At 45.0% G+C, this 26,022-nt stretch overlaps 1 protein-coding gene across 1 annotated transcript in view; it reads right to left on the bottom strand.

Moving 5' to 3' along the window:
- P2RX5 (purinergic receptor P2X 5) overlaps positions 1-25,474 on the bottom strand; it is a 117,428-nt gene extending 91,954 nt beyond the window's left edge. Inside the window, exon 1 of the mRNA XM_083172405.1 lies at positions 25,161-25,474. Coding sequence (XP_083028531.1) covers positions 25,161-25,297 — 137 coding nt within the window. The 5' untranslated portion in view covers positions 25,298-25,474. The remainder of the gene's footprint in view (positions 1-25,160) is intronic.
- Between the last annotated feature and the right edge of the window lie 548 nt (positions 25,475-26,022).

The raw sequence follows: 26,022 nt of genomic DNA, 5'->3' as shown, positions 1-26,022 counted from the left end.
AACAGTGTTTTTGCCGCTACAGCCCTTTTAAGGGCATTCACTCTAACCAGATACGGTCCATTTGGAGGCGACTCCTTTGGACCAGCACAGTGAATCAGAGGTAGCACCGCATTACCTATTAGGTCTTTATACCAAGCATAGTTTATAATCTATGGAACATCTCTCCCTGATTAGTGCATTACCCTGATCTATCATACTATATATTTATTGTTTCTGAGTGATCAAGCTTGGGATTCTCCTGTTGGAGATAGAGTGAATTCTCACCCATACACTGTTAATACTAGAAAGTGTATGTCTATCCCAGTTCTGTTTATCACCAGTATACAAAAATATCTCTAAGTGATCCAGACTTGGACTCTCCTGTTGGAGATAGAGTGAATGTTCACCCATACACTGTGAGATACTATAAAGTGTATGCCATCCAATGTCTGTCACGAGTATGATTACACACATATGATCTTATCTAAAGTGACCCAGACTATGGTTCTCCTGTTGGAGACAGAGGAAAATTTATTTTCACCCATACGTTGTGAATTACATGAGTATATGTCAATCCACAGTCTGTTCGTCACTGAATAAAGATACACATTGTGCTTTGACTGGTATAAGTGAAATAGCGGAATAAAGAGCAATAATCCCGAGAGGTCATACCCGCTCTTATCTATACTTACCTGATTTTTTGGTGTAATATAACCCATTTAATCACGAATACACACTGTTCTAAAGTTGAAATCAGTATACTCTACAGGTTTCATCACAAACATCTGCCTGCCACCTTAGTTTTAAAAAAGTGTCATCCCACCCCTTTTCTTTGTTATTATATGTATTTTTTATCTCGCAGTTCTTAAATGAAACACAATAAAAGTTAAATTTTAGAAATCTTTATTGGTGCACCGATATAGGACATTCTTTCTCTTTTTTGCTCCTGTTCAGGTATTAAATATGCAGGTTAATCAAATATGCCTTCATGGCTAACAAGACATTGCAATGACATTCAAAAACAAATATGCAAGTCCAACAAAAATACTTTCAAGATTTTGTATAACTTTATGGTAAACACTGCGTGAGTATACTATTCCTATTATACGAGTGTACGCTTTCGTGTATACTAACTATACCTATTACCTATACACGTACCTTTCGTTTATGCTAACCACTGACTATTATCGCTAACAATATGATAACGCTACCTTCGTATATACAATAAATTCAACAAAGATTATCTCTACCTCTTCGCAGAGAGGCCTTCTACTATACGATAATATATTTAAACTATACTAATACACTAGGGTATAACGATTTATAAGAGCGCCCTGATGGGCAGACTATAGAATGGTGCTATTATAACAGTTTCTGTTTTGTTCACTGAGGGTATAGTCTAATGTTCCCTATACAAGCAACTTGTATGCGTGGTATTAATAACAAGGGAAGAGAAGAAAGACTGTTATGTACGTGACGCACTGTTAGGACACGAAAAATTAATAAAATGTAACCTTTAATTGTTTATTTTAAGATTTGCGACATATAAAAACAATTGCCAAGGAGGCAAAGAGGAAGAAACAAAGTGTTTTTAAAAAAGGGGATATAGATCCTCTCAAATTGAACCCCAATGTCCTGTTCCCAGTGTAATTGCTAGATTAGGTGCGTGTTGCTGTATATCTTACAGTGTGTACCCACTCATGAAATGAACAAATCTGTTACAATTTTCACTTAATTAAGTTACTTTTGTTTAATATTAGTTTATAACACAGATTGCTCCCAAGGACTGTGCAGATAAATTAGGACAGCAAAGTAAATATGTCTGTTTGGTCCTTTTAAACATCAAAAAAAGGGGGTTGCCGCCTAGTATCTGCACAGATATTGCGCAGTGTGTAGCACAGTCTTAAATAATAACAGACTACGGGGCCGGCTGGTAGTATACGTGCCTAAAGTGTACCCGTTAGATCTGATCAGGTGATGAAGCTGGTGACCAGACACACTTAGGAGGTTATTCTGATCGTAGCGGCCAAACGTGCGTACGTTCGCTATTAACGTACGCTATCCGTACGCGGCCGTTGGGGTTAAGTCCACCCACAACTCAGCCGCATACGTACGGCCAGAAACAACGGCAAAGGGGAGTGGCGTACAATTGAGCGTACGCCAACGTACACGGACGGGCCAGCCCTTACACTCCGACAACTGGCGTACAATTGAGCGTACGCCACCGTTTACGGACGTCTCTCGTCCGTCTTCCCACCGACTTCTTGCTGCTATCTGAGCGTACGCCAGCTTGCACGGACGGGTCCCTATTGTTTTCAATAGAAAACTCAGCTTATGTCACCGCTCGTGAGAGTGAGCGTACGTCCGTGTACGCTGGCATACTCTTCACATATATGGACCTGCAAATCTTGCCTTTCAACTATAATTATGAAAATTAATTAATTGATTGAATTAATTAATGTGCAAAATAGTGGGCATGGGCTTAAAACATTGCTGAAACATCCTTTGTAGGTGTTAGATGTGGTTTATGTTATTGTATCATAAATACAAAACATATGTTTGTATTAGAGTGAACACGTTGACACATGTCGACTTGTGTAGATTGAGTGTGCTACTGTGTAAAGTCTATGAAAGCACGTAGTGAATGTGTCTAACTGTTTAACAAATACCTACCTTAGCATATATAAGCAGGTCTTAAAAAGATTCTTACCTTAAATTAAACAAACCTTTAAATGTAGAGAAGTATAGAAAGATAAGCTTCCAATGTGTTTGAGTGCTGTGTGTGGCTTGCAGGTAGTGAAATCATGGTTTGGACTTAATAGACTGCAGCATTGGTTATTACATTCAGGTGTATGTGTTTGGTAGTAATCAGCGTAAATTAGCAAACCCAGGCGCACGCTGGCATGCGGTATCTGTAGGGGTGGTTTGAGATGGCGGTTGGCGGCCGCCTGTTTTGTGTCCGAAATGAACGGTGCTTTAGTCGATCGTGCGGTAGTAGCACCGCTCATTTTTGGTGCACACCCCCGTGTACGCCCATATTTACGCCCATTTTCCCTCATTATTTCGGCCGCTCCCCTCATCACGCCCCTATGCCGCCCCCAATGCCCGTACACTCGCGTATAGGCTTTTTCGCACGTAGAGACCCGTCCGTAAGCGTTGTTGAGTGTTCGCGCCTGCGCATTAGCGAATGTACGCATGCGCAGATCATAAAAAACCCCGGGACGTACGCGTACGGCCCGGCCGCACCAACCAGAATAAGGCCCTTAGTGTGTGAAATATCCCCATGTCCCCTTCCCCCATGAAATGTATTTTAATTGATGTATAGGGCGTTACAGTATCCACTCACAGAGGGCGCATCTGATAGGAGCTGTGGGGTCAGAACCTGACCACGGTCTCCCAAGACTCAGATGTGATTACAGCACGCCAGTGCAGATACAGCACCCGGCCGGTGCGTCCCTCTGTTAGGCGCAGTGTCAAGTGACGGAGCGCGACGTGGGTCTGCGAGTTGGAGAATCACAGCCTTACCACTGACTGTGATCTCCCCACAGACACCGACGCACTACCAGCACAGCCGGGAACAGTGGCATACGTACAAGCCACTTTCCCTGCGGAGAGGAACCAAACAAACGGCGGAGAACACTAACAGCCAATTTGTGTTCCCAATATCAGATCTAACGGGTACACTTTAGATGTGAAATACGGCACGTATACTACCAGCCGGCCCCGTAGTCTGTTATTATTTAAGACTGTGCTACACACTGCGCAATATCTGTGCAGATACTAGGCGGCAACCCCCTTTTTTTGATGTTTAAAAGGACCAAACAGACATATTCACTTTGCTGTCCTAATTTATCTGCACAGTCCTTGGGAGCAATCTGTGTTATAAACTAATATTAAACAAAAGTAACTTAATTAAGTGAAAATTGTAACAGATTTGTTCATTTCATGAGTGGGTACACACTGTAAGATATACAGCAACACGCACCTAATCTAGCAATTACACTGGGAACAGGACATTGGGGTTCAATTTGAGAGGATCTATATCCCCTTTTTTAAAAACACTTTGTTTCTTCCTCTTTGCCTCCTTGGCAATTGTTTTTATATGTCGCAAATCTTAAAATAAACAATTAAAGGTTACATTTTATTAATTTTTCTTGTCCTAACAGTGCGTCACGTACATAACAGTCTTTCTTCTCTTCCCTTGTTATTGCTCAAATTACTGTTGAAGTGACAGCACACCCCACATAATAAAACCTATGAATATTGATTGAAACAAGGGGTTACCTTATAAACACTGCCAGTGCGATTGTTCACCCCCCCTCTTTTTATGCGTGGTATTAGTTTAGCCCAGCAGGTAGGTAATGATTAATGGTGTTATCTCTATTTCACAGAGATACTTCCTTACTGCAGTTAACAACAACTGTCTGCACTGTCCAGATAAATTCCTGAGGTTATTAAGGAGGGCGAGATGTATCAAGCTTCAAAAAGTGATAAAATGGAGAGTGATAAACAGCCAGCCAATCGGCTCCTGCCTGTTATTTTTCAAACCCAGCCGATGACATGGCAGGTAGGAGCTGATTGGCTGGCTTTTTATCACTCTCCATTTTATCACTTTTGAAGCTTGATACATCTGGCCCTTAGTCTGTAAACTTTTATGACCCTCTAGTTACCACTTTGTCTGTACTGGGTGCACTTCTCGTGCGCCCCACTGGGGCTGTCTAGCTTGCTATACGTAGGATCTGTATACTGACTGTTTGTACATCATAAAGCTGACTTCTGCGGGGGTAAGGCACTAGAAGGGACAGATTCCTGGGTTGTAAGCTGTCACTTTGGGGAGGCTGGTTCTGCTCCGATTATGCGCAGCCCTGTGTTCGCTGTAGATGCCGGGTTTAGACCTCTCTGAGGCCCTCCCACGGCTACTCACGATTAGGGTATCCAGTGTACGGCTGTTCTCTCTCCCTCTCTCTCGTTAACGCTGTGTGAGGCCGCCTCTCTTCCCCTGCTTTCAGCCGTCGCCGGTCTCACTCGCAGCCGGGTACACAGCTGATCTCTGGGCGTCGCTGTAGACACGGATCACGCCTCCGCTCCGCCCTGCGCTGTCACTCCAATCGATGCTCGCCGGCTTGTAGTAGGCCGTCCTCCGGGACTCCGCCTACTCCATCTCGACCGCCGCCTCCAGGACCGCCCACGATGGCGTCACACCTTTGGGGTGGACCAGTGCTCTCGCTTCCAGCGCCGGTCACCTGAATGCAGCAGGAGATAGACCGGGAATTCGACGTCCAGGTAATTATATCTGCGTCACACTGTCCCGCTCTCCAGCTCTGTGTACCAGCCTCCTTGCGCTCTCTCCCCGGAACCGTTGTTCCAACGTTTATTGCTCTGCCTTATATCCCCCCTGGAGACTCGTGCAGTCCAGCTTTATTGTTCCCTGCAATGCAGTTGGCACGAGCCTGCCCTCGTGCTTAGCCCACGTATAACCTGCCAGTCTTCTTGGTGCTGAGGCTGCGGGCTCCTCTGAGGGCAATTCCCTGTGGCATTCACCGTCCTTTAGATGCTGGTGTTACATGTACTTTACAAGTCCCATAGTCTCCTCATCACTTGTTATCCCCCCACAATTATGCTTATACAACACCATGTATCTACAGGACATTACAATTAGGTAACAAATGCAGTAATCACAGTTACTTTAACCTACAGTAGTAATAGGCTCCTTTCATATTGCACAAAAATAATTACTGTAGGTAAGCAGGTAACAAATGTTGGATGGCTTTAAATGAGAGATAAGTGAACCGAATCACTCCAAACTTCCTGATCTGAGCAGGGATCTGAGTCCGGCTCGGGTTTTCCTACCAGACTCGGATCCCAGAGTGAGGCAAAACGTCAGCATCCCACGATTGGATTTTTGGATTCTGAATTACAGGGGTGCTGCCTGCCTGCCTGCCCTAGAATTACAGGGGTGCTGCCTGTCTGCCCTCTAATTACGGGGGTGGTGACTGTCTGCCCTTAAATTATAGGGATGCTGCTTGTCATCTATAGAATTACAGGGGTGCTGCATGTATGTCATAAATTACAGGGGTGCTGCCTGTCATCTCTAGACTTACAGGGGTGCTGCCTGTCTGCTGTAAACAGAAGAGCTGTCTGTCTGCTGTACATTACAGGGTTGCTGCCTGTGTGCCCTAGAATTACAGGGGTGCTGTCGCCCTGCCTTAAAATTACAGGGGTGCTGCCTTTTTGCAGTAAATTACAGGGTTGCTGCCTGTCTGCCATAGATTTACAGAGGTGCTGCTTGTCTGCCATAAATTACAGGGTTGCTGCCTGTCTGCTCTAGAATTACAGGAATGCTACCTGTGTGCCCTAGAATACAGGGGTGCTGCCTGATAGATAGTGATGATAGATAGATAGATAGATAGATAGATAGATAGATAGATAGATAGATAGATAGAGACTCTCTCCCCTCCCCCAAGGCACTTACCTGGTTAATTAAAAAGGTGGAGTAGGCATTAAGATGGTTTACTGGACCTTTTTCCTGCAAATCTCCTCACACTCCTGCATTAAGCCACGCCCCTTTTTTCTGCACTCTCTATATTTCCTGGAGAAGGAAACCATGGCTTCTCATTGGTGGGCGGCTGCCATCTTTGTGTAGTCTGTATGGGGGCAGCCATCTTCTTTTAGCTCCTGCTGCATGCTCAGCACGCAGCATACAGGAGCAGAGCCATCCTCTGCATATCCTGGCTTCCGCAGCTAGATGGCAAATACCAGATGACAGGTAACCGGGGCCGGGGGGAGAGGAGAGGAGAGAGGGGGATTGCTCTACATACAGTATGTTTGTTGTCTGTGGCAGAGCAGACAGCATAATAAAAAAAAACGGAGTGCATTTTTTTTTGTGCCACGTGATCATGGGGCCCCTCCGAGCCTTGGGGCCCGGGTCAGATGTCCCCCTTGAACCCCCCTGTCACTGGGCCTGCCTGCCGACTGCACCATTGCCTAACATGGGAGCAGATTCGTTCGCATACACATCTGCTCGTATGCGGCCAAACGGGAGAGAAATCATTAGATGGTCGCTCACCACCCTCTCCCTTCCGGAGTGAACAGGCTGTTTGCTTCTGGGGTTTGCACCTGCACATAATTACGCATGCGCAAACCCGGACTCAGAGACAGGGCCAAATTTGTTCCGCTACCAGTTGGCCTCCAAGTCAGTTATTTGTCTCCTGAGTTACAAAATGAGTTTATCAATTTACTTGGTAGTGAAGTGAGGAACACAGATCTGAAGAAAAAACCCTGCAATATACAGTACTATGCAGCACTATTTGACAGTACGCCAGATATATCCAATGGGATACGGTCATTGGGTCACCAGCAAGTTGTCAGACAGTCATTAGGTCAACATGCATTTAGGTAGACATGTGTCTAGGTCAACATGCAGGAAGGTCAACATGAGTCTAGGTCAACATGGGCTTAGGTCGACAGGGCCATTAGGTCGACATAGGTTAGGTCGACAGTCAAAAGGTCGACATGGGGTTTTTCACTGTTTTGTGAGCCGACATGTGCCGACAGGCGCTATTTCATGCTCTACCATCCACTAGGGCGTGGTGGGAGAATAAAATAATGTGGCGAGCACAGTCAGGCACCACGCCCGAAGCATGGCGAGGAGACGCAGTGAGCTTTAACCTGTGTCCATGTTGACTGTGTTGACGTTCGGGTCAAAAAAAAACATGTCGATGTTTTCACTGTCGACCTAACCCATGTTGACCTAATGACCCTGTCGACCTTATGACCCTGTCGAGCTTCCTGCATGTCGACCTAAATGCATGTCGACCTAATGATGTTGGCTTAATGACTGTCTAACAAGTTGCTGGTGACGAACTGATCCACACCCTATCCAACACTGACCAACTGCCTCAAATAATTTGTTACACTCACTGAAATGAAGATGGCAACTGTGAAATTCTGGAAGACTGGAGAAGACCTCACAGAGCAAATTATTTTTTGAAAAGATGGGCCGGACATCATGACCTGTCCTGGTCATGGATATGTTTTCTTCCTCAGCTAAAAGACTGCTTAAGAAGCATGTATCCATTACTGTTAAATCTCATAGGAACACAAGGTGGTCTAGTCACGCCCAAACTGTACATGCACTTTGTATGGATTATACACGCATCATTACAGCTTGTGAGGAAATGAGAAACAGCAATTGCTTTTCTCCAGAAGCAGCATCCGATGCAAGAAGTCTTTCACCACAAATTATCTCAATTAACTTTATCGTTCTGATGGTGGTGTGGAACATAATACTGAATACTGTAGATAGGAAAAAGAAGGTTTTTCAAAGGCAGGATATTTCAGTGGTTGAGTGCTCATCACACTTGCATCCGTGACAAAACCAGCACTGATGGATAGCTGGTTGAGGCAAAGAAAAACTGGTCTGCCAGCCACATTTCCTAAGAAAAAGAGTCTACAAAAGGAAAAAAACAAAACTTTGATGAATCTTCATCAGAAAAACAGGATGACTCAGAGCCTTATGAATGGGAGTCTATGAGAAGGTCAATTCTAGAAATGATGGATGCCATTTTAAGCCAGTTGAAAGTATGCAGTCTGTGTCCAAGATATTTGCTTTTTTACATGGAGCAAAATTTGCTTCACGGACAAAAGTAGAGCTGTAAAGTGAATTAGAAGTAATCCAGAGTTACGGAAATGTTGTGTTTCCACATCTCCAATCTCTCACTCCAGCTCCTTCAAAATATAAAAACTCCACGATTCTGTTGACAATATCACTACTGCCATTCCTATATCTCTCACCTTACCTGTTACAGTGGCGATATGTGAGCGTTCTCTTAGCAAACTATAGTTAATGATAAACTATCTCAGAACAACCACTGGACAAGATCGCTCTTCCAGCTTAAGCATCCTTTCAATTGAATATGAAACTGCTACAACAATAAACTTTGACTCAATAATCAATACTTTTGCAGCTGCAAAATTAAGAAAGATTAAGTTGGCATAAATAGTTATATCTGTGTGTTGAACACTATTCTAAGGGACTGGAGAATTTAGTTATTTTAAAAAAGTAACCCAAGTTCACCATAAAAGTAATATATTGAAAATATTATTTAAAAGATTAATGGGGTATTCAATCTCAGCCGCTACTTCTGCCGGGGGAAATAATGGCAGCTGTCTATTGAATGCTGCCGTTCCCAACAGCATTGAAGGCGGATTCCACCAAAACAGATCCGACTTTATAACATATCGGATCGGTTTTATCGGAAATGGCCGCGGATTTTCAAATTCACAGCCATTTTTTGACAATCAGTGGCCGTTTTCCCTGACACAACCACTTTCTGACACTCAACAGCCAGGACATTGAATTCCGGCTGTCGAGTTTGTCCAAAACGGCCCGGGATTCCCACTGTTGGGACGTCCGACATACGGAATCCTGGATTGAATACCGCCCTTATTGCATTTAGTTTTAGAGTGTATTGTTACAAATTTTCAGAACTTATTATATTATCTTGGAGAGATTTAGAGATTTTCATTTGATGAGGGTTTGTATATACAGTTCTTTTTGATTGAGCCTTTTATAATAAATGTTATAAACAGCTTTTAAGCCCATTTATCTTGCTGCTTCTCACTTTCTTTAAGTATTGTATTTCTGGATAATAAAACAGAATGGACCCTTTCAACTATTTAAGATCTTTTAAAAGATTTTTTATTTTCTAATGTAACATGATGCCACATGTTAGCCACACTAATTTATTACAGGGGAGGGGGGCGCAAAACATATCCCTTCTCCGGGCACCATTGCACCTAGCTTTAGCTACGCCTCTGACTGGTTAAAAACCACATGTGGTCGCTCCTGCAATCGGATAGATATGTGCAGCACATACTATCTATCGACGTGATATTCGACAACGGGCCCGCGCATCACGTGGAATGGTCCCTAAAATATGCATACAATCTTTACATTTATCAAACAGATGTGTTCGAAATCGAATGATTGCATGCAATATCTCACAAGTGTATGGGTAGCATTAGCCTAGAACTTCCACTAATCTGCTAAAAAACCAGGCTAGAAGTGGTCATCGCTGATGCCAGAGACCCACCCAAAAAATGCCTTGGCGCACCTGCGTTTCCACAAACACACCCGGAAAATGCCATGTTTCCATCCCTATATGCTGGGATCTTTTCTAACTGTGACTGCTATGCATAGAGATATTTATTTGCAACATGTGTATGTGCATGCACAATAGCGATCCATGCTGAATTAAGCACAATTTGTCTATGTTTTTTTTCCCTCAAGGGGAGGCAATTTTAAGACATTGTTCATTAGGCTGCACCCAGGGCCGGCGCTACCCGCTCAGCAAAGCCTGCAAAGCAGGTAGGCGCCGGACCTGAGAGGCGCTCCCTACTCCCCACCGAGTGACAGCTGTAGGGGGCACCTGTTTCATTAATTGTCCCTCCTCCCTCCTCCACAAGCAGTGACAGCGAGACTGCGTCAACCTCCTGCACAGTGCACAGTGCACCCTTGCTGCCCGCACACTCACTGTGCGGCTCCTCACCTCAGTCAGGCACACTGCACAGCCTCTTTCACATGACAGCGGCACGGGCACCTTCCCTTGAAGCCCGCACACTCACTTTTTCTCCTCACCCGGCGGCTCCTCACTCAGGCATGCAGCACAGTGCAGCCTACAGAGCGCCAAACCTAGGACACAGCGGGGGAGCTCCACGCTGATGCTGATCGGTGCTCCCCCGCTGTGTCCTAGAGGCTGTGCAGACTATGCCTGACTGAGGTGAGGAGCCGCACAGTGAGTGTGCGGGCAGCAAGGGTGCACTGTGCACTGTGCAGGAGGTTGACGCAGTGTCGCTGTCACTGCTTTTGGAGGAGGGAGAGCAGCTGTGGACTCTGCTATTAAAGCCGGGCGTGCAAGAAGGGTGGAGATCTGCGGCAAGGCAACACTGCTGGACACCTGGTAGGTCTCTGTCCCTACATCCCCCCCTAGTCCCTGTGTCCCCCCCAGTCCCTGTATCCCCCTAGTCTTTGTTACTGCGCCCCCCCCCCCTTTGTTCCTGCAGCCCCCCCCCTTTGCCCCCCAGTCCTTCATCTTCCCCCGGTCATCCCCTGGTCCCTATCCCTGCGTCATTCAGCGGTCCCTATCCCCCCCCCCCGGGTCCCTGTGTCCCCTCCGGTCCCAGTCCCTGTGTCCCCCCGGTCCCTGCATCCCCCGTTCCCCGTCCCTTCATCCCCCCCTGTCCCTGCATCCCCCCTGCCTTGATCCCTGCCTCCCCACGGTCCCTGTGTCCCCAAATTATATGTAAAGTTTGGCCCCATCCATGACAAAAACGTGAATTTTTTTTTTTAGATCCAGGGTATGGGTGAAAACCGGACCAAGACAAAACCCCCGGACCGCCGGACCGGACATCAAACTCTGCATTTTGGAGCTTGTAGCCTCCGGTCCGGGGGGGGGGGGTGTCCTGTCCGGGGTGGCTGCCTGTCACACCTGTAACCAGGTTGAGGAGGAGGGGTAGAATAAAGTCTCCTTGTATAGTCCGGGCATGTAGCAAAAACCGGACGGTCCGGACCACACGGGGAGGCTGTAATCTCCCCTTCTCCATGTCCCTGGTGATAGCTATCATAGGGACCCCCCCCCCGGACAAGACACTCCCCCGGACAGGTCACCCCCCGGACCGGACCCCACAAGCTCCGGACTGCAGATTTTGATGTCCTGACCGGCGGTCCGGAGTTTAGTCCGAGTCCGGTTTTTCATAGTCCCTTAGATCCATGTAGCATAACATAAATTTTATCTCAATCTGGATGGCATGATGTGAATTTTGGATCAATCTGGGTGGAATGATGTTCATTTTGGATCAATCCGGGTGGCATAACGTGAATTTCGGCTCAGTCCGGGTGGCATGATGTGAATTTTGGCTCAATCTGGGTTGCATGATGTGAATTTTGGCTCAATCCGGATGGCATGGCGTGAATTTCGGCTCAATCCGGGTGGCATAACGTGAATTTCGGCTCAGTCGTGGCATGATGTGAATTTTGGCTCAATCTGGGTGGCATGATGGGAATTTTGGCTCAATCTGGGTGGCATGATGGGAATTTTGGCTCAATCTGGGTGGCATGACGTGACTTTTGGCTCAATCTGGGTGACATGATGTGAATTTTGGCTCAATCTGGGTGGCATGACGTCAATTTTGGCTCAATCTGGGTGACATGATGTGAATTTTGGCACTTCATTTTGGCATAAAGGTGCCCATACACAGTGCGATCCTGTTTTGCGAGGCGATAAGCGGTCCCCCACATCGCAAAGCACAAAAAGTATGCTGCATGTACTTTTTGAACTAGATCGCACCACATCGCATCTATTTCAAAACAACGCTGCTTTAGCACATTGCATATGTTTTTAACTAGATGCAACGCGCTCTAGTTCAACGGAGCACATCGGTCCATGTATGGGCACCTTAACATGAATTTTTGCTCCATCTGGGTGGTATAATGTGATTTTTGGCTAAATCCTTTAGAATTTTGGGTCATTGTGTATCGCATAAAGTTTAAGGGGCAAGTATTATGCGGTCTACTATTGTGTTGCATAATGTATTTAAGAGGTATATGGTGTGGCACACTACACTCAAGAACATGCCCCTTTAAAGTGTGCATACCTCAAGCATGTCTCTATTATAAGATATGGGAGGGCGCAAATTTATAGTTTGCAGGAGGGCGCCCAATACCCTAGCACCGGCCCTGGCTGCACCTTGAAAAAGGTTTAAAAACACTGCTCTAACCAAGACAAGGGCAGATTTGAGGGTGGATGGTGGATGAGATCAGATTGCAACCCCTCTTCTAGCAGTTCTCCTCTTCCTTGTACCGCTGGCCACTGCATAGCTGTGAATCAGGAGTGGTGCTTCATGGCAGGAAGTGAGAGAGCAGGATCCTACACACACTGTCCTGGGCTGCATAGGATCCAGGAAGGCTACTGTTACTACAGTATCTCCCTGCCTGTCTGCCCTAAAATACTACTGCCACAGCACTGTTGAAACTTAAGCTAGCAGTGGATGGATGCTTAATATTACAGGTTATGAAAGGGGAAATGGGCGGGGTGTGTGTGTGATGGGTGTGGGGGGGGGGGAACGTACGATTGCACTGATCTGCCCCTGAACCAAGAGATACATTCCAGAATTTGGTCCTTCAACAAACAAATAAAAGGCTTCCACAAAGAGTGTGATGTTGAACGTTGTACTGTATGCTTCATAACACATAGGGAAAAAATCAGAAGATGTTTTATTAAAATTGGGTTAAATAAATTTTAGCTAAATGTGCTCAACCTTCATAATAAATTAAAACATTTCCAATTAAGTCTGTTTTGTTCAAAATATTAGCCACATACTACAGTAAGTGATCAATGTTGTCTACTATTGTAAAGTGCAATGGAGTCTGCTGCGCTATATAAGAGACTACAGCATACCTCCCAACTGTCACGATTTTAGAGGGACAGTCCCGATTTTCGGGTCCTGTCCCTCTGTCCCACCCGCGGCAGGCATTGTCCCGCTGCGGGGGGGTGGCAGTTGGGAGACCCCCCAATCTAGTAGAATAGACGCTGTGCGCATGCGCACAGCGTCTATTCTCGTATGAAAATGAGGTCGCGGCTAATTAGCATAAGCCGCGCCCTCATTTGCATACGCCCCACCCCCTTTTCGCGCGCGTGTCCCTATTTCTTCAAGCCAAATGTTGGGAGGTATGCTACAGTATTAATAAATAAATGTAGTCAGTATTGTACAGTACTCATCATCTGACTTCTTGGGGGTTTGGGTGAGGGTAGTGACCTGTATAAACAGAAAATCTATTCATATCCATTGTAGATGATGTTATTCAGTTTAGGAATAATCCTTCTTTAGTAACAAATTTCATGCTTCGCCAGATGCTACTTTTGCAGAGCACTGATGTGAGTTTAAATCATGTGTAAAGGAATGCATATGGAGCAGTTTGTAGTTCTGTGACAGGTTTCATTTGAAAGAATTACAAATATTTATATATTTATATAATTTTGGGGCCTATTAGGATGCAGGAACACTAGCCAATTTCCAGAGCACAGACTATATTCAGCACCATAATGAGTGGCAGGTGCCCAGTGCAGATGTCCATGATGTGTACCTGAAGTTTCCGCTACGGTTACTGACGCAAACTGTATCATTTTGTGCTGGGTGCCTCCAAAGGTGCTGCAGTGTTCAGGATGGTTATATAGAAAGGAAGGCTTACCATACTATCTGGACACTCAGTAATAACACAGGAATCGTGTGGTAACCCTAGGCATAGGGCATACTTCCCAACTGTCCTGATTACAGCAGGAGAGTCCCACTATTTACGTTACAAAAAAGGGGGGGTGTTTCGATCGCACAGGAAAATTTTTATCTATAGATATAGATACCTTCAATTCACCATATAGTCTAATTGACACAATTAGGTGTAAGGTGTGCTACCGCCGAGCACTAGAGGGGATAAACACAAGAAATAACAGAGTGCTTTTTTTGCGGTGCACCAAAAGGAAAATAAACAGTAAAATTTAACTTTTAATAGGTATGTAGTAAAAGTATTGCGAAGATAAAATACATATAATACACCAACCGTATTTAATACGGAACTGTGCAGGCAGTGTGTCATTTGGGCACATACTGCCAATAATAAAGTGACAGTAATCCACTGACATCCCTGCAGCTAACAACAGCAGCAAATTATCAAATAGCAGAGAACTGCATACTCATTTAGACAGCATCAACCTTCTCACTCAGAAACTTTAATTGGTAGCGGACGGGACGCCGCCGCAATCCAATCTCTTGGTAATCAACCGACCTGAAGGCTATACAGGGACACGGTTCCCCTTTCAGTGGACGAGTATATTAATACCCACTGCTTTCTAGGATCGCTCATTGCACCACATATTCCCTACCAATAATAAAGAACCCAGCTTACATCCCCGCCACGATAGGAAGTCCGATTCCTTTTTATCCAATTGTGTGTCCTGTGTATTATATGTATTTTATCTTCGCAATACTTTTACTACATACCTATTAAAAGTTAAATTTTACTGTTTATTTTCCTCTTGGTGCACCGCAAAAAAAGCACTCTGTTGTTTCTTGTGTATGTGAGTCCCGCTATTTGGAGACTAACCCGCTGTCCCTCCCGCGGCTGAGACAGCGGGATGCTGTGCAAGCGCACAGCATCTCTTCATTGCAGGGAGGGAGTGCATTAAGGGAGTTATGGAAAGCCGTCCACCCACCACTCATCTGCTGGTAATAAAAGCAGATGAGCAGCGGCAGCTGGCGATAATGCGGGAGCACGCATCAATGCTCATCGCCAGGCCATACAAACTGGACGACTTTTGAGCTGAAATTAGCTCAAAAGGTAAAAATGAGCTGCTTTCAGCTCAACATCGCCCAGTGTGTATGGGCCTTAAGGAGGACATATAAACACAATATACTGTACTTAATTAATTTTTTTTTTCTAAATATCTCAAGAAGAAAGTTTTGGCCTATGGGTGCTCTGAAAACAATTCTGAGGTAAATTACCTCTATATATACATTCTATATGCTTGCCCGGCTGTGTGTGTTACAGTACTGAAGTGTACAAGGACCTGAGAGTGCAGTGCATCAGGCCCTTGTATATAACACGCTTCCCTGTGTGATGCCCTGCCTCCAAGTCCGGCCCCTTCTTCAGTAGAGTTGACTAGTTGCTGCGCCATCTCGGCAGTGTGCAGTCTGTTCTGCCGCTGTGGCGCTGAGTTTCTTTGCCTGGTTATAGGCTCCTGTCACGGTATACATATCTCTAGTCTAGGCCTGGACGTCCCATTATCAATGGCTATACCACGCACAGCCTGGCAGCCATTGATGATGATGATGATGACCATGTATGGCTGTGTGGGGTACAAATTTTGTACCCCACGCAGCCATACATGGCAATTATCATCATTATCAATTGCTGCCAGGCTGTGTACCGCAGGATATATCATCAATATCTGGGGGTACAGTGCATATTACAATTATATGAATTCCTTAGTTTCAAATATAGAGGGTAAAGTTTGCATATCTAAATATATTTTGGGGTAAAAGGTAAAAAAGATCCCTGACATAGAGTTATGCACTTGTGCTGACATTATTATACTATTATCCTTTATTCATATGGTGCCACAAGAGATCTGCAGCGCCTAATTACAGAGTACTCTACATAAATGAATAAGATAAACAGGAAACAGTGACATACAGTTGAAGACAATAAAGGGTCAAGTACATATACATAGCTGCATCAGCACACAACACTGAAGTAAGTATCAGAGTGGCAGAAACCCACGGTATTTGGTGTCATCAAAGATGGTTTCAGTAAGAGAAGAAAAAGCACATGAGGAAAACTGGGTCAGCTTACATTCTAAAGTTCTTCTTCATTCTTAAATACGAAAATATACATTTGTGCGTTACTTCCTATTGGGGAAGTATTATTATTTTTTAACAGTTTCTTATATAGCACATACATATTCCGCAGCGCTTTACAGAGTATAGTTGAACATTCACATCAGTCCCTGCTCCAGTGAAGCTTAAAATCTATATATCCTACCACATGTACATGCACACACAGGCATTCTAGGGTTAATTTGTTGGGAGCCAATTAACCTACCAGTATATTTTTGGATTGTGGGAGGAAACCGGAGTACTCGGAGTAAACCCACGCACGTAGGGGAAGAATATACTAACTACGCACAGTTAGAGCCATGGTGGGAATACACATGACCTCAGTGCTGTGAGGCAGTAAAGCTAACCATTACACCCTCCTACTGCCCCAAGTATCTGAAGATCCTTCCCTGGCCAAGCCTTCCTTATAAAAATAATACGTTTTCTCGTCTGAGTGGCTCTCAGTGTGTACAGGGCAGCGATGAGAGGTGGGAGTGGACGGCTTTCCATAGCCTCCTGCTATGGAAAATCATCCACCCATGGGGAAAATGGATGGGCAGGGAGGAAATCGCTCAGTGTGTATGCACTGAGCATTTTTCAGGCCAGCTATATCCCTCTCATCGTGCACCATACACAATGGGCATAATCACCCAGTGTGTATGGACCTTTACAGCACAGTTACATATCTCCATATCAGTATCAGTTTTGTGTATCCTAATACACTATTTAATTTTCTACGTTTTAGCATTTGCAAGTGGTTTCTGGTGTATTATTAGATTGTGCCACTGCCAAGCACAGGTCAGGGTTTTTGCAGGGCAATACAAGGATATAATACCCAGGATAAGATTGCTGAGTATAGTATCAGGTACCATTCCTGTAAAGTTGCAATAAGAGAGACCACTGAACTAGTGATTCATTCATTATACAGTAGCGTTGATTTAACAGTCAGTTTAAATCATTTGTGGGATTAGTTGGAGTCCAGTAACAGGTTAATTACTATGACTCAGTATCACTGGCCGAGCAGTAAGAGGTCAGGCAGCCTTGAGGAATACCTTACAAGTGACTGCAGACCTGTCAATCCGAAGTTCCTCTCAGATGCAGACTGTAGAGTACAATGCTGCATGGTGCTGGAGGGTCAGTATAGCACTGAAAGAACCATTCCAACAACATTTAACATTATAAACATGTAAAATAAAGGAGTGCATCAGATTGTCAGTATACAGTTATATGGGGAAGCGGTCATCTATTAGAATGAACTTAGGTCTACAGTCATTAGGCCGACCCCACTAGGTCGACTGGCAGGAAGGTCGACCTGACTTAAGGTCGACATGGGCCAAGGTCGACATGACTTAAGGTCGAATTTGCATAAAGGTCGACATGAGGAAGGTCGACTGGTCATAAGGTCGACATCGGGTTTTTCACTGTTTTTTGAGCCGACATGTGCCGACAGGCGGTATTTCATGCCCTACCATCCACTAGGGCGTGGAGGAGGTTATCAAAGCTGTGGCGAGCGAAGCGAGCCACCGTGCCCGATGCATCGCGAGCGAAGCGAGCACTGCAAGGGTCCGATTCTCATTGCCAACTGTGTCCATGTCGACTGTGTCGACATTCGGATCAAAAAACAGTGAAAAACCCATGTCGACCTTATGACCAGTCGACCTTCCTCATGTCGACCTTTATGCAAATTCGACCTTAAGTCATGTCGACCTTGGCCCATGTCGACCTTAAATCAGGTCGACCTTTCAGCCAGTCGACCTAATGGGGTCGACCTAATGACTGTAGACCTAAGTTCATTCTGACAGATGTACCGATTCCGTTATATGAGCCTGATGAGCAAAACAATTCACTACTGCAATATTATAAAATGATATTAACATTCCCATTACACCACTTCAGTTATATTAGTATATACATCATATATACATCAGCTATAATTACTGTAAAATATATATTTGCTTATTTTCCAACCATAATAATAATGCAACTGTGTGAAATCATGAACACAAAGTAGCACAGTCAGTGCCCTGGTTACACAGCTGTAGGTAAAGTACTTGATGGGATTCTGTCATTATGCTCATGTCATTAGGCCTTGTCCCCTTTACTCTCTTGTGTAGGTACTATGACCAGTGGCAGCTCCCCTATTTGAAGATTTAACTGTGCCGCAGGCCCCCCTCCCCCCAACCTCCCCCCATCCCTCTGGAGCCGCTAAAAATTTGTCCCCTGGATGAACATTTTGAACTTGCGCAGAGACATCATGGGCCTGTTTCTGAAGGTTTTGTGCCTCTATGAACTTTCTTGCACAATAGAACCTATTTTATACAGTAATTCACATAGTGTTCTACGCAGTAGCGAACTTCCCATTAAGCACGTGAGGCACGTGCCTAGGGGCGGCACATGTTTGGGGGCGGCACTTGGATGCTTGTGATAGTACTGTCAGCCTCAAATGTACCAGTAACTGCAAACTATCCACTGTACTACTGTACCATATTCCAACTTGAATAGAGTCAGGGCCGGTGCTAGGGTGTCCAGCGCCCTCCTGCAAAACATAAATTTTGCGCCCTTTCACATTGCCATTGCAACAAGCTGCAGCCAGATTGTGGGAGTGTATGCAACATGCGATCCTATGGAGGATCTCGGGTACATGTACATGTATGAATACACTATCTCAGTGCTGTGTCTGCAAAATGTTGCAGGCACTAAAGGTGCCCATACCATACTTGCCTACCTGACCCTCTCCATACGGGAGAAAATGCTCTGTTTCTGGACTTCCCTGGTAATGTATGATTGCCATCACCTGTGGGGAGCTAGGTAAAGGTGTTTCACCACAGGTGATGGCAATCATACATTGCCAGGGAAGTCCAGGAGCAGAGCATTTCTCCCGCATGGAGAGGGTCAGGTAGGCAAGTATGGCCCATACACGCTGCGAGAATCGCATACGTTATGTGCTAGATCGCATCGCACGGCACGAATGCAATGTGTGTGCGATGCAATCCGAAAGCAGTACAAAAAGTATGTGCAGCACATGTGTCCGTGAGGAAGAGGGGGCAGGTCGCAGGAGGAGGACAGTGTGTGCACGGAGCAGGGAGCAGCTCTTTATACTGCTGCCCGCCCGCTGTCAGACAGGTGCTGTGGGCGGCATGCAGGAGGCAGTGACAGTGAGGGCTGAGGCAGCTTTAGCAGAGCAGGGAGGGAGACAGCGCCTTTTCAGCATGGCGCCTCCCTGCTTTGCAGGAGCTGCTGTGTGGGTAGCGCCGGCCCTGAATAGAGTGTAAATGGATAGGACATGCAGATACTGCCCCTGGAAACTGTCCTACTTAGTAAATAAGTATTCATAATAAAAATCACAGTTAGTGGCTTTTTTATTAATCAATTAAATGGGCTATTATCAAGTGAAGGCTTAAGAGTAATCAAAAATAATACAATTGGGGGAAGGGGTGTTATTGTTGTGCCTAAGGGCGCACTCACCCCTAAATCCGCCCCTGGTTCTAATGAATATTATGACATTTGGTAGATTTTGAATCGTCCACAAACCCATCCATCTATGGGTGGTAAATTGTGGTATGCAAACGTACTATTCCAGTGGACCAACAAATTCCATTGCAATGCAGTCAAATGGGACCCCTAAAATAGAGATTGACACTAATGGCACCCTCAAATGAGGTCTTTGGCTTGCCTTCTGGCACATTGTTGGCATATTCTCTTTACTTCACACGTGATTAATGGCCAAATGAATTGGAGTACAATACATTCCAGTGTTTTCTCTTCCCAGAGATGTCCTCCCAAATATGCTAGTGGTATATGTACCCTGGGAACCAATAACTGCTCAATCTTATTCCCTTGCTCCACTTTGACTCTATGGGGGGTATTCATTTGGTGCCAAATTTTTTGGCTAGACACTTTCCTACCTTTTTAGGTCAAATTTCGATTTGACCTATGCAATAAATGTGCAATTTTTCGCCTAGGAATGGCAAATTAATTACCAAAGCACGTATTTTGGGCGAAAGTGAAAGCATTTTCTCCTGGTTTTTGGTGTTACCAAAAGAAAACTGAAACTGCATCTGAGAAAAAAAGGACTTAAAAACCAGGCGAAAAAACGCCCGCAATTGAGTATATAGTTATCGAAAACATTCGTTGTTTTTAGCCAGCTGAGAAAACGGGATGAATTGAATACCCCCCTATGTAGCAAATCGGCTTTAAGGACAAAATATGGAGGGCCCTCCTGTGGTTAGGCTGTGTTTGCCACACCATTAACTTCTATGACATTAGACATGATATTCCAGAGGGCAGAATCATTCTGTTGATACCGAGCAAAATTTTGTAATTGCATTGCGGGGAGGGTCCTAATGCTGAATTACACTGTGCTTGTCATAAACAAACATGGGATTTTTTTTTGTTCCCCTCTAATATAATTCCAATCCTGGGGAGATGTATCAAGCATTGGAAAGAGATGAAGTGAAGAAGTTGTCCAAAGCATCTGACATTTATCCAGCATATAAACTGATTGCTTGGGGCAATGTCTTCACTTTCTCTCACCAAGGGATTACAGATCTTCCCCTCTGACAGGCAAGATTATTGATCAGCAAGCTGTTCAAGCTATCTCAATTGTGTGAACTATCTTTTTCTGTCACTAAAATGGCAATTTGCCATGTGGTCTATAAATTTGCCTGTTAATGTATGGAACTGTTTGCATACCTCCAATATAACTGTCATGATGGCAGTTTTAAACCATACAGTTTAAAATCACGTGCTTTGATGGATAGTTTGACCTCAGTGAGTCACATGATTTGCAAACTGTCCATCTCCACAGCAACACCTGCTGCTTAAGCAAACCACAGGTTAATACATCTCCCCATGTTTTTCTTATTTTTTATACGGATTTCTTTTACAACAGCTTGAGTTAATATAACCATTGCTTTCTTTCTTCGTGATGCATATGGCCCTACTTGCCTCATTCATTTGGCAGCCCTCATCACTGTGATTGTATGTAATGTATTTGTACAAGTGGCTGGTTTGCCCGGGGGGCAGGGGGCCACTCCACCCCCAGGCCAGTACAATTCTCCAATTTAGGGACTGGGGTGCATTGTCAGGGCTTTCAAACACACTGGTTTTGACCAGACATTTGTTCCTTTCACATGCACCGGCTCAGGGAACCAGTGCTGTGTAAATTTGGGGGTGGGAATTACAGTGACATCAGGTTGGGAGCAGGGGATAGTTAAAACGGCAAACCAAATGACCGGTGTGTGTGAAAGGCCCCCATCTCCCTCTGCACACACAGCCCAGCAGCCGTCCTTTCCAGTGGTTAGATCCAGCTGCTACCCAGAGGCCGGGACCTGCCCGTGTGAAATGACACATTAGCTGTCCTCTGTGAATTATATGAACGGAATGGCATTGCAGCTGGATTTAACCACTGGAAAGGATGGCTGCCAGGCCGTGGCCATCCCGTCTTAATCAGTGTGTGCAGAGGGTGATGGCAGCCTTTCACACACACCTGTCATTTGGTGTGCGGTTTTAGCTAACCTCTGCCCCCAACCTGATGTCACTGTAATTCCCGGGTGTGGTATATGGGTCCGACAGTCAGGATCCCGACAGTCATTAGCCCGACATCGGGTTCCCGACTGCCCTGACTCAGACAGCATGGTGAGCGCAATAAAGCCCCTTGCGGGCACGGTGGCTCGCTGCGCTCGCCACCTATTCTATTCTTCCTCTATGGGGGTCGTGGACCCCCACGAGGGAGAATAGCAGGTGGCCGTCAGGAACCCGGCTGTCGGTGTTTTGACAGTCGGTATCCCGACTGTCGGGACCCCGTCTGGCACCCGTAATTCCCATCACCAAATTTACACAGCACCGGCTCACGGAGCTGGTACACATCGGGACAAAACCTGAGTGTGTGAAAAAAGCCAGAAAGGCAAAAGCCACGCCGGACATGTTAATCGGTAATGACAGCTAATGTGCTATTTCCTAACATGTCAGGGCTGCACAGGGAGCTGCACATACCCCATTTTTGTGTGTTCTTTTTTAGCTATCCCCCACCCCAACCTGACATCATTGGTCATTCCCACCCCCAAATTTACACAGCACTGGCTCACGAAGCCAGTGCATTTGAAGGGACCAAATGTCAGGCAAAATGCCGGACATAGGCCCTTATTCAGACCTGATCGCAGTACAAATTTGTTCTCAAAATGGGCAAAACCATGTGCACTGCAGGTGGGGCAGCTGCCATCTGTGCGTTGTAGGGAGACATCCTGCAGGAGATTGGAGCGCACCTGGGGAGAGTCCACGCAGCATACTACAGGTGCATGCCGACCGCGACTTGCTGTGGACCGCAGTGCCGACTGTGGCATCGTTATAGGGCACTCCCGCCTGACTGGATAACATGACTCCTCACCTGTGCCAGTGTGGTTACAGATGGCGGCTACAGTGTCATCTCTGCCACCTGCCAGCTTCGGAGAATACATACACAGAGCGTGGCCCTGCGAACTGAACTATCACTGAAGTTTTGCCATCCATTATTACAACCCACTGCATTGATGAGGTGAGAACAGGAGAGTGCTGAAGTCTTATATTTAAATTCACTGACTGAACCACAAAAAGACAGCACTATTCCTTTACATCATAATTACAGCACTTTGTTCATCCTCTGGAGGTGAGAGCTCCAGGCAAAGATTGTATCTGTATATTGCAATTAGCAACATAAGACTGCAAAAGTTTAACCTTACATAAGTAAGAACTGCATAGTCAAAGTTTAATCAGGGGGACAACTGCATTAACATCACAATTCACATCAATGCATCGATCTTAACTTTTCAAAAAGTCCTTGGCTGCTTATTATGCATTTTCATTTTTTTTATTTTTCATTCATATTTTTATATATTTTTCTGATCCACCTTGCAGAATTCATACATCTGAAGGATTTTTTTTATATATATTTTTTAATATATTTTTTATATGTTCACTAAGTGTGATTATATTTGCGTGTTAATGTCTATATGTTTAGAATAAATATTTCTTTAAAGATCACCAGAATCAACTGTATACCTATATCCATATTAATCCTGTTTATTCATTATTAGCGCAGAATACTACAATTTATTGTGTCTTTCCATGTTCTGCAGTACTGGGCCCAGGTAAGGTAAGTAAATTGTAATATTTGTCTCCAACCGCTTGTCACCCTCATGCCACCACCGCCCACTGCTTGTCACCATCATGTCACTATTACGCTCACACCACCATCAATCTCACACCGCTGTCACCCTCATGCCACCACCACCCACTGCTTCTCACCCACATGCCACCATTACCCTCACACCGCAATCACCCCTGCACCACTGTCATCCACATGCTGCCATCAGCCTTACACTGCATTTACCCACTGCCTGCCACCCCCATGTCGCTGTCACACATATGCGCCACTCATTCACATGCCACCATCATCCACTGCCTGTCACCTACACACTACCATCACCTTCTGTCTGTGAAGATCGCAGCTTACGGAGTCCCAGAGTGCCCCCACCACCCCCACGAACCCCCCTTCCTCCGCCATATCCCCTTGCAACCATGTGACTGAGTGGAATCATGCAGTGGAGACTGACTTATATTTGCAGGCACCGGTACAAAGACAGGACGGGCGGATGACGTCACACTTTGTCCTGCCCGCATTTGCATGGGAATGACCATGAAACGCTGGACATTCTCATGTCCCATTTCCGCCACCACCCCATCCTGACCACTTCCCTCCCCACTGCAAAATGCCTGGCGACAATCTAAATAGCTGAGGTCGCTTGCCCTTGGGGTTTGCACATGCAAACCCCGGTCATCGGAGCAGTGTGTGTACGCACTATGGGGCCGAATCGGCCCCATAGTGCGTACACACACTGAACGACTTTAAGAATTTGGTGCAATGAATAGTGATTTTCTGCAAATTCTTTTAAAATGTTGTCTATTGTGTACCCAGTTAGTAGCACTGTCAACATTTAATATAAGTGATGAACACACTGGAATAACAGGAAAGTGGAACTACTAGGTGAGCAATTACAGATTACTGCTCACACAGAAATTTCATTCATACTTAGTGGGTGGGTCCAATGACAGCAAGGGGTGGGGCTATATTACAACGAGTTGATAACTGTTAGCATCAAAAAGGGAATGAGTGAGTGGTTTTCCCATTCAACTTTGTAGCATCAATACAAGCTAAATAATGAAATAAACATGTAGCATGTTCTAAGTAAAATCACACATTCTTACAGGTATTCTACATTTGTTTCACACAATATTCAGATTACATAGTGAATCAGAGGCATCAGAAATTCTCTCATTAGTGGTTAAATAAATGATTAAAATATCTTCATTACCTACTTGCTTTGTTCCGATGCCTAAAGTGTCTCACCCTCGTCTATGCTATCATTTTAAATTTTTATAAGTGAATTGTCTACACAACGTGAGCCTTTTACATACAGATTATTGAGACTGATTTACAAACAATTCTTCAAAAAATAATTAAACACCTGGTTTATTTGCAGTTTAAATGATACAACAACATGTATATAAATGACACCGTGATATATTTTAAGAAAAGAGAGAGAACACTTTATGCATTTTGTAAAATATATTTCAATATATTTGCAATGATTTTACCCCATAGTATACATATAGAGATCTTGATCTGCAGATACCATAGAAGCTTTCATAAAACATACTGTAGTCAGCACAGTCACGCAGAACATCAATATATACAGAAAAGATAAAGGAGATCTTACCCCACTAGATAAGCCAGAACGGTCAGCTGGATCACACGGAATAAAATCCCCACCTTTTTGTTCTTGGCAATGACATATTTTTCAGTCTTATAATCAAAGAGTGACAGGAACATGCCTTTCATAGCGACCTGCCCCATTCTGTCTGCTCACATTGCAGCAGTAAGAGAAGGAGGTGAAGGGAATACAGCAGTAATTCAGACACGCGTTCCGTCCTGAAACATGATGAGAAACAATCAGCTGAGTCTTGTGCTACTGCTCACTGCCTGCACAGCCAGAGCATCACAGTACAGTAGCTCCACCACCTGTGTATGGGACACCCTGGTGTCATTGACAGAACATCACTCAGACTGCCAGAGCCATAAATATACATTATAGTGCCCCCCCCCCCCCATATTTCAAATAGGTGTAGTCCAAATGAGGAAGGAGTGTGACAACACAAAGTACACATTCACATTACACTACACAGTAGTGTCCGTTATCCAAATTACACAAGACAGAAGTTCCCCTTATATACATTAAACCACACAGTAGCAGTGCCCATTACCCATTATACCCAACACAGTAGCAGTGCTCCTTACATATTTTCCAACACAGTAGTAATGCCTCTTACAATTATGCTCAAACAGAAGCAATGCCCCTTACACTTTATGTCCACACAGTAGCAGTGCCCCGTACACATTATGCCCAGACAGTAGCAGTGCCCCATACACTTTATGTCCACACAGTAGCAGTGCCCATTACACATTATGCCCACACAGCAGCAATGCCCCTTACACATTATACCCAGACAGTAGCAGTGCCCCATACACATTATGTCCACACAGTAGCAGTGCCTCATCACCTAGATCAGTGGTTCCCAACC

The sequence above is a fragment of the Crinia signifera genome, chromosome 2 (assembly GCF_055691185.1).
Source record: "Crinia signifera chromosome 2, ASM5569118v1, whole genome shotgun sequence".
Taxonomy (NCBI): Eukaryota; Metazoa; Chordata; class Amphibia; order Anura; family Myobatrachidae; genus Crinia; species Crinia signifera.
This window is presented reverse-complemented; position numbering and strand designations above follow the sequence as displayed.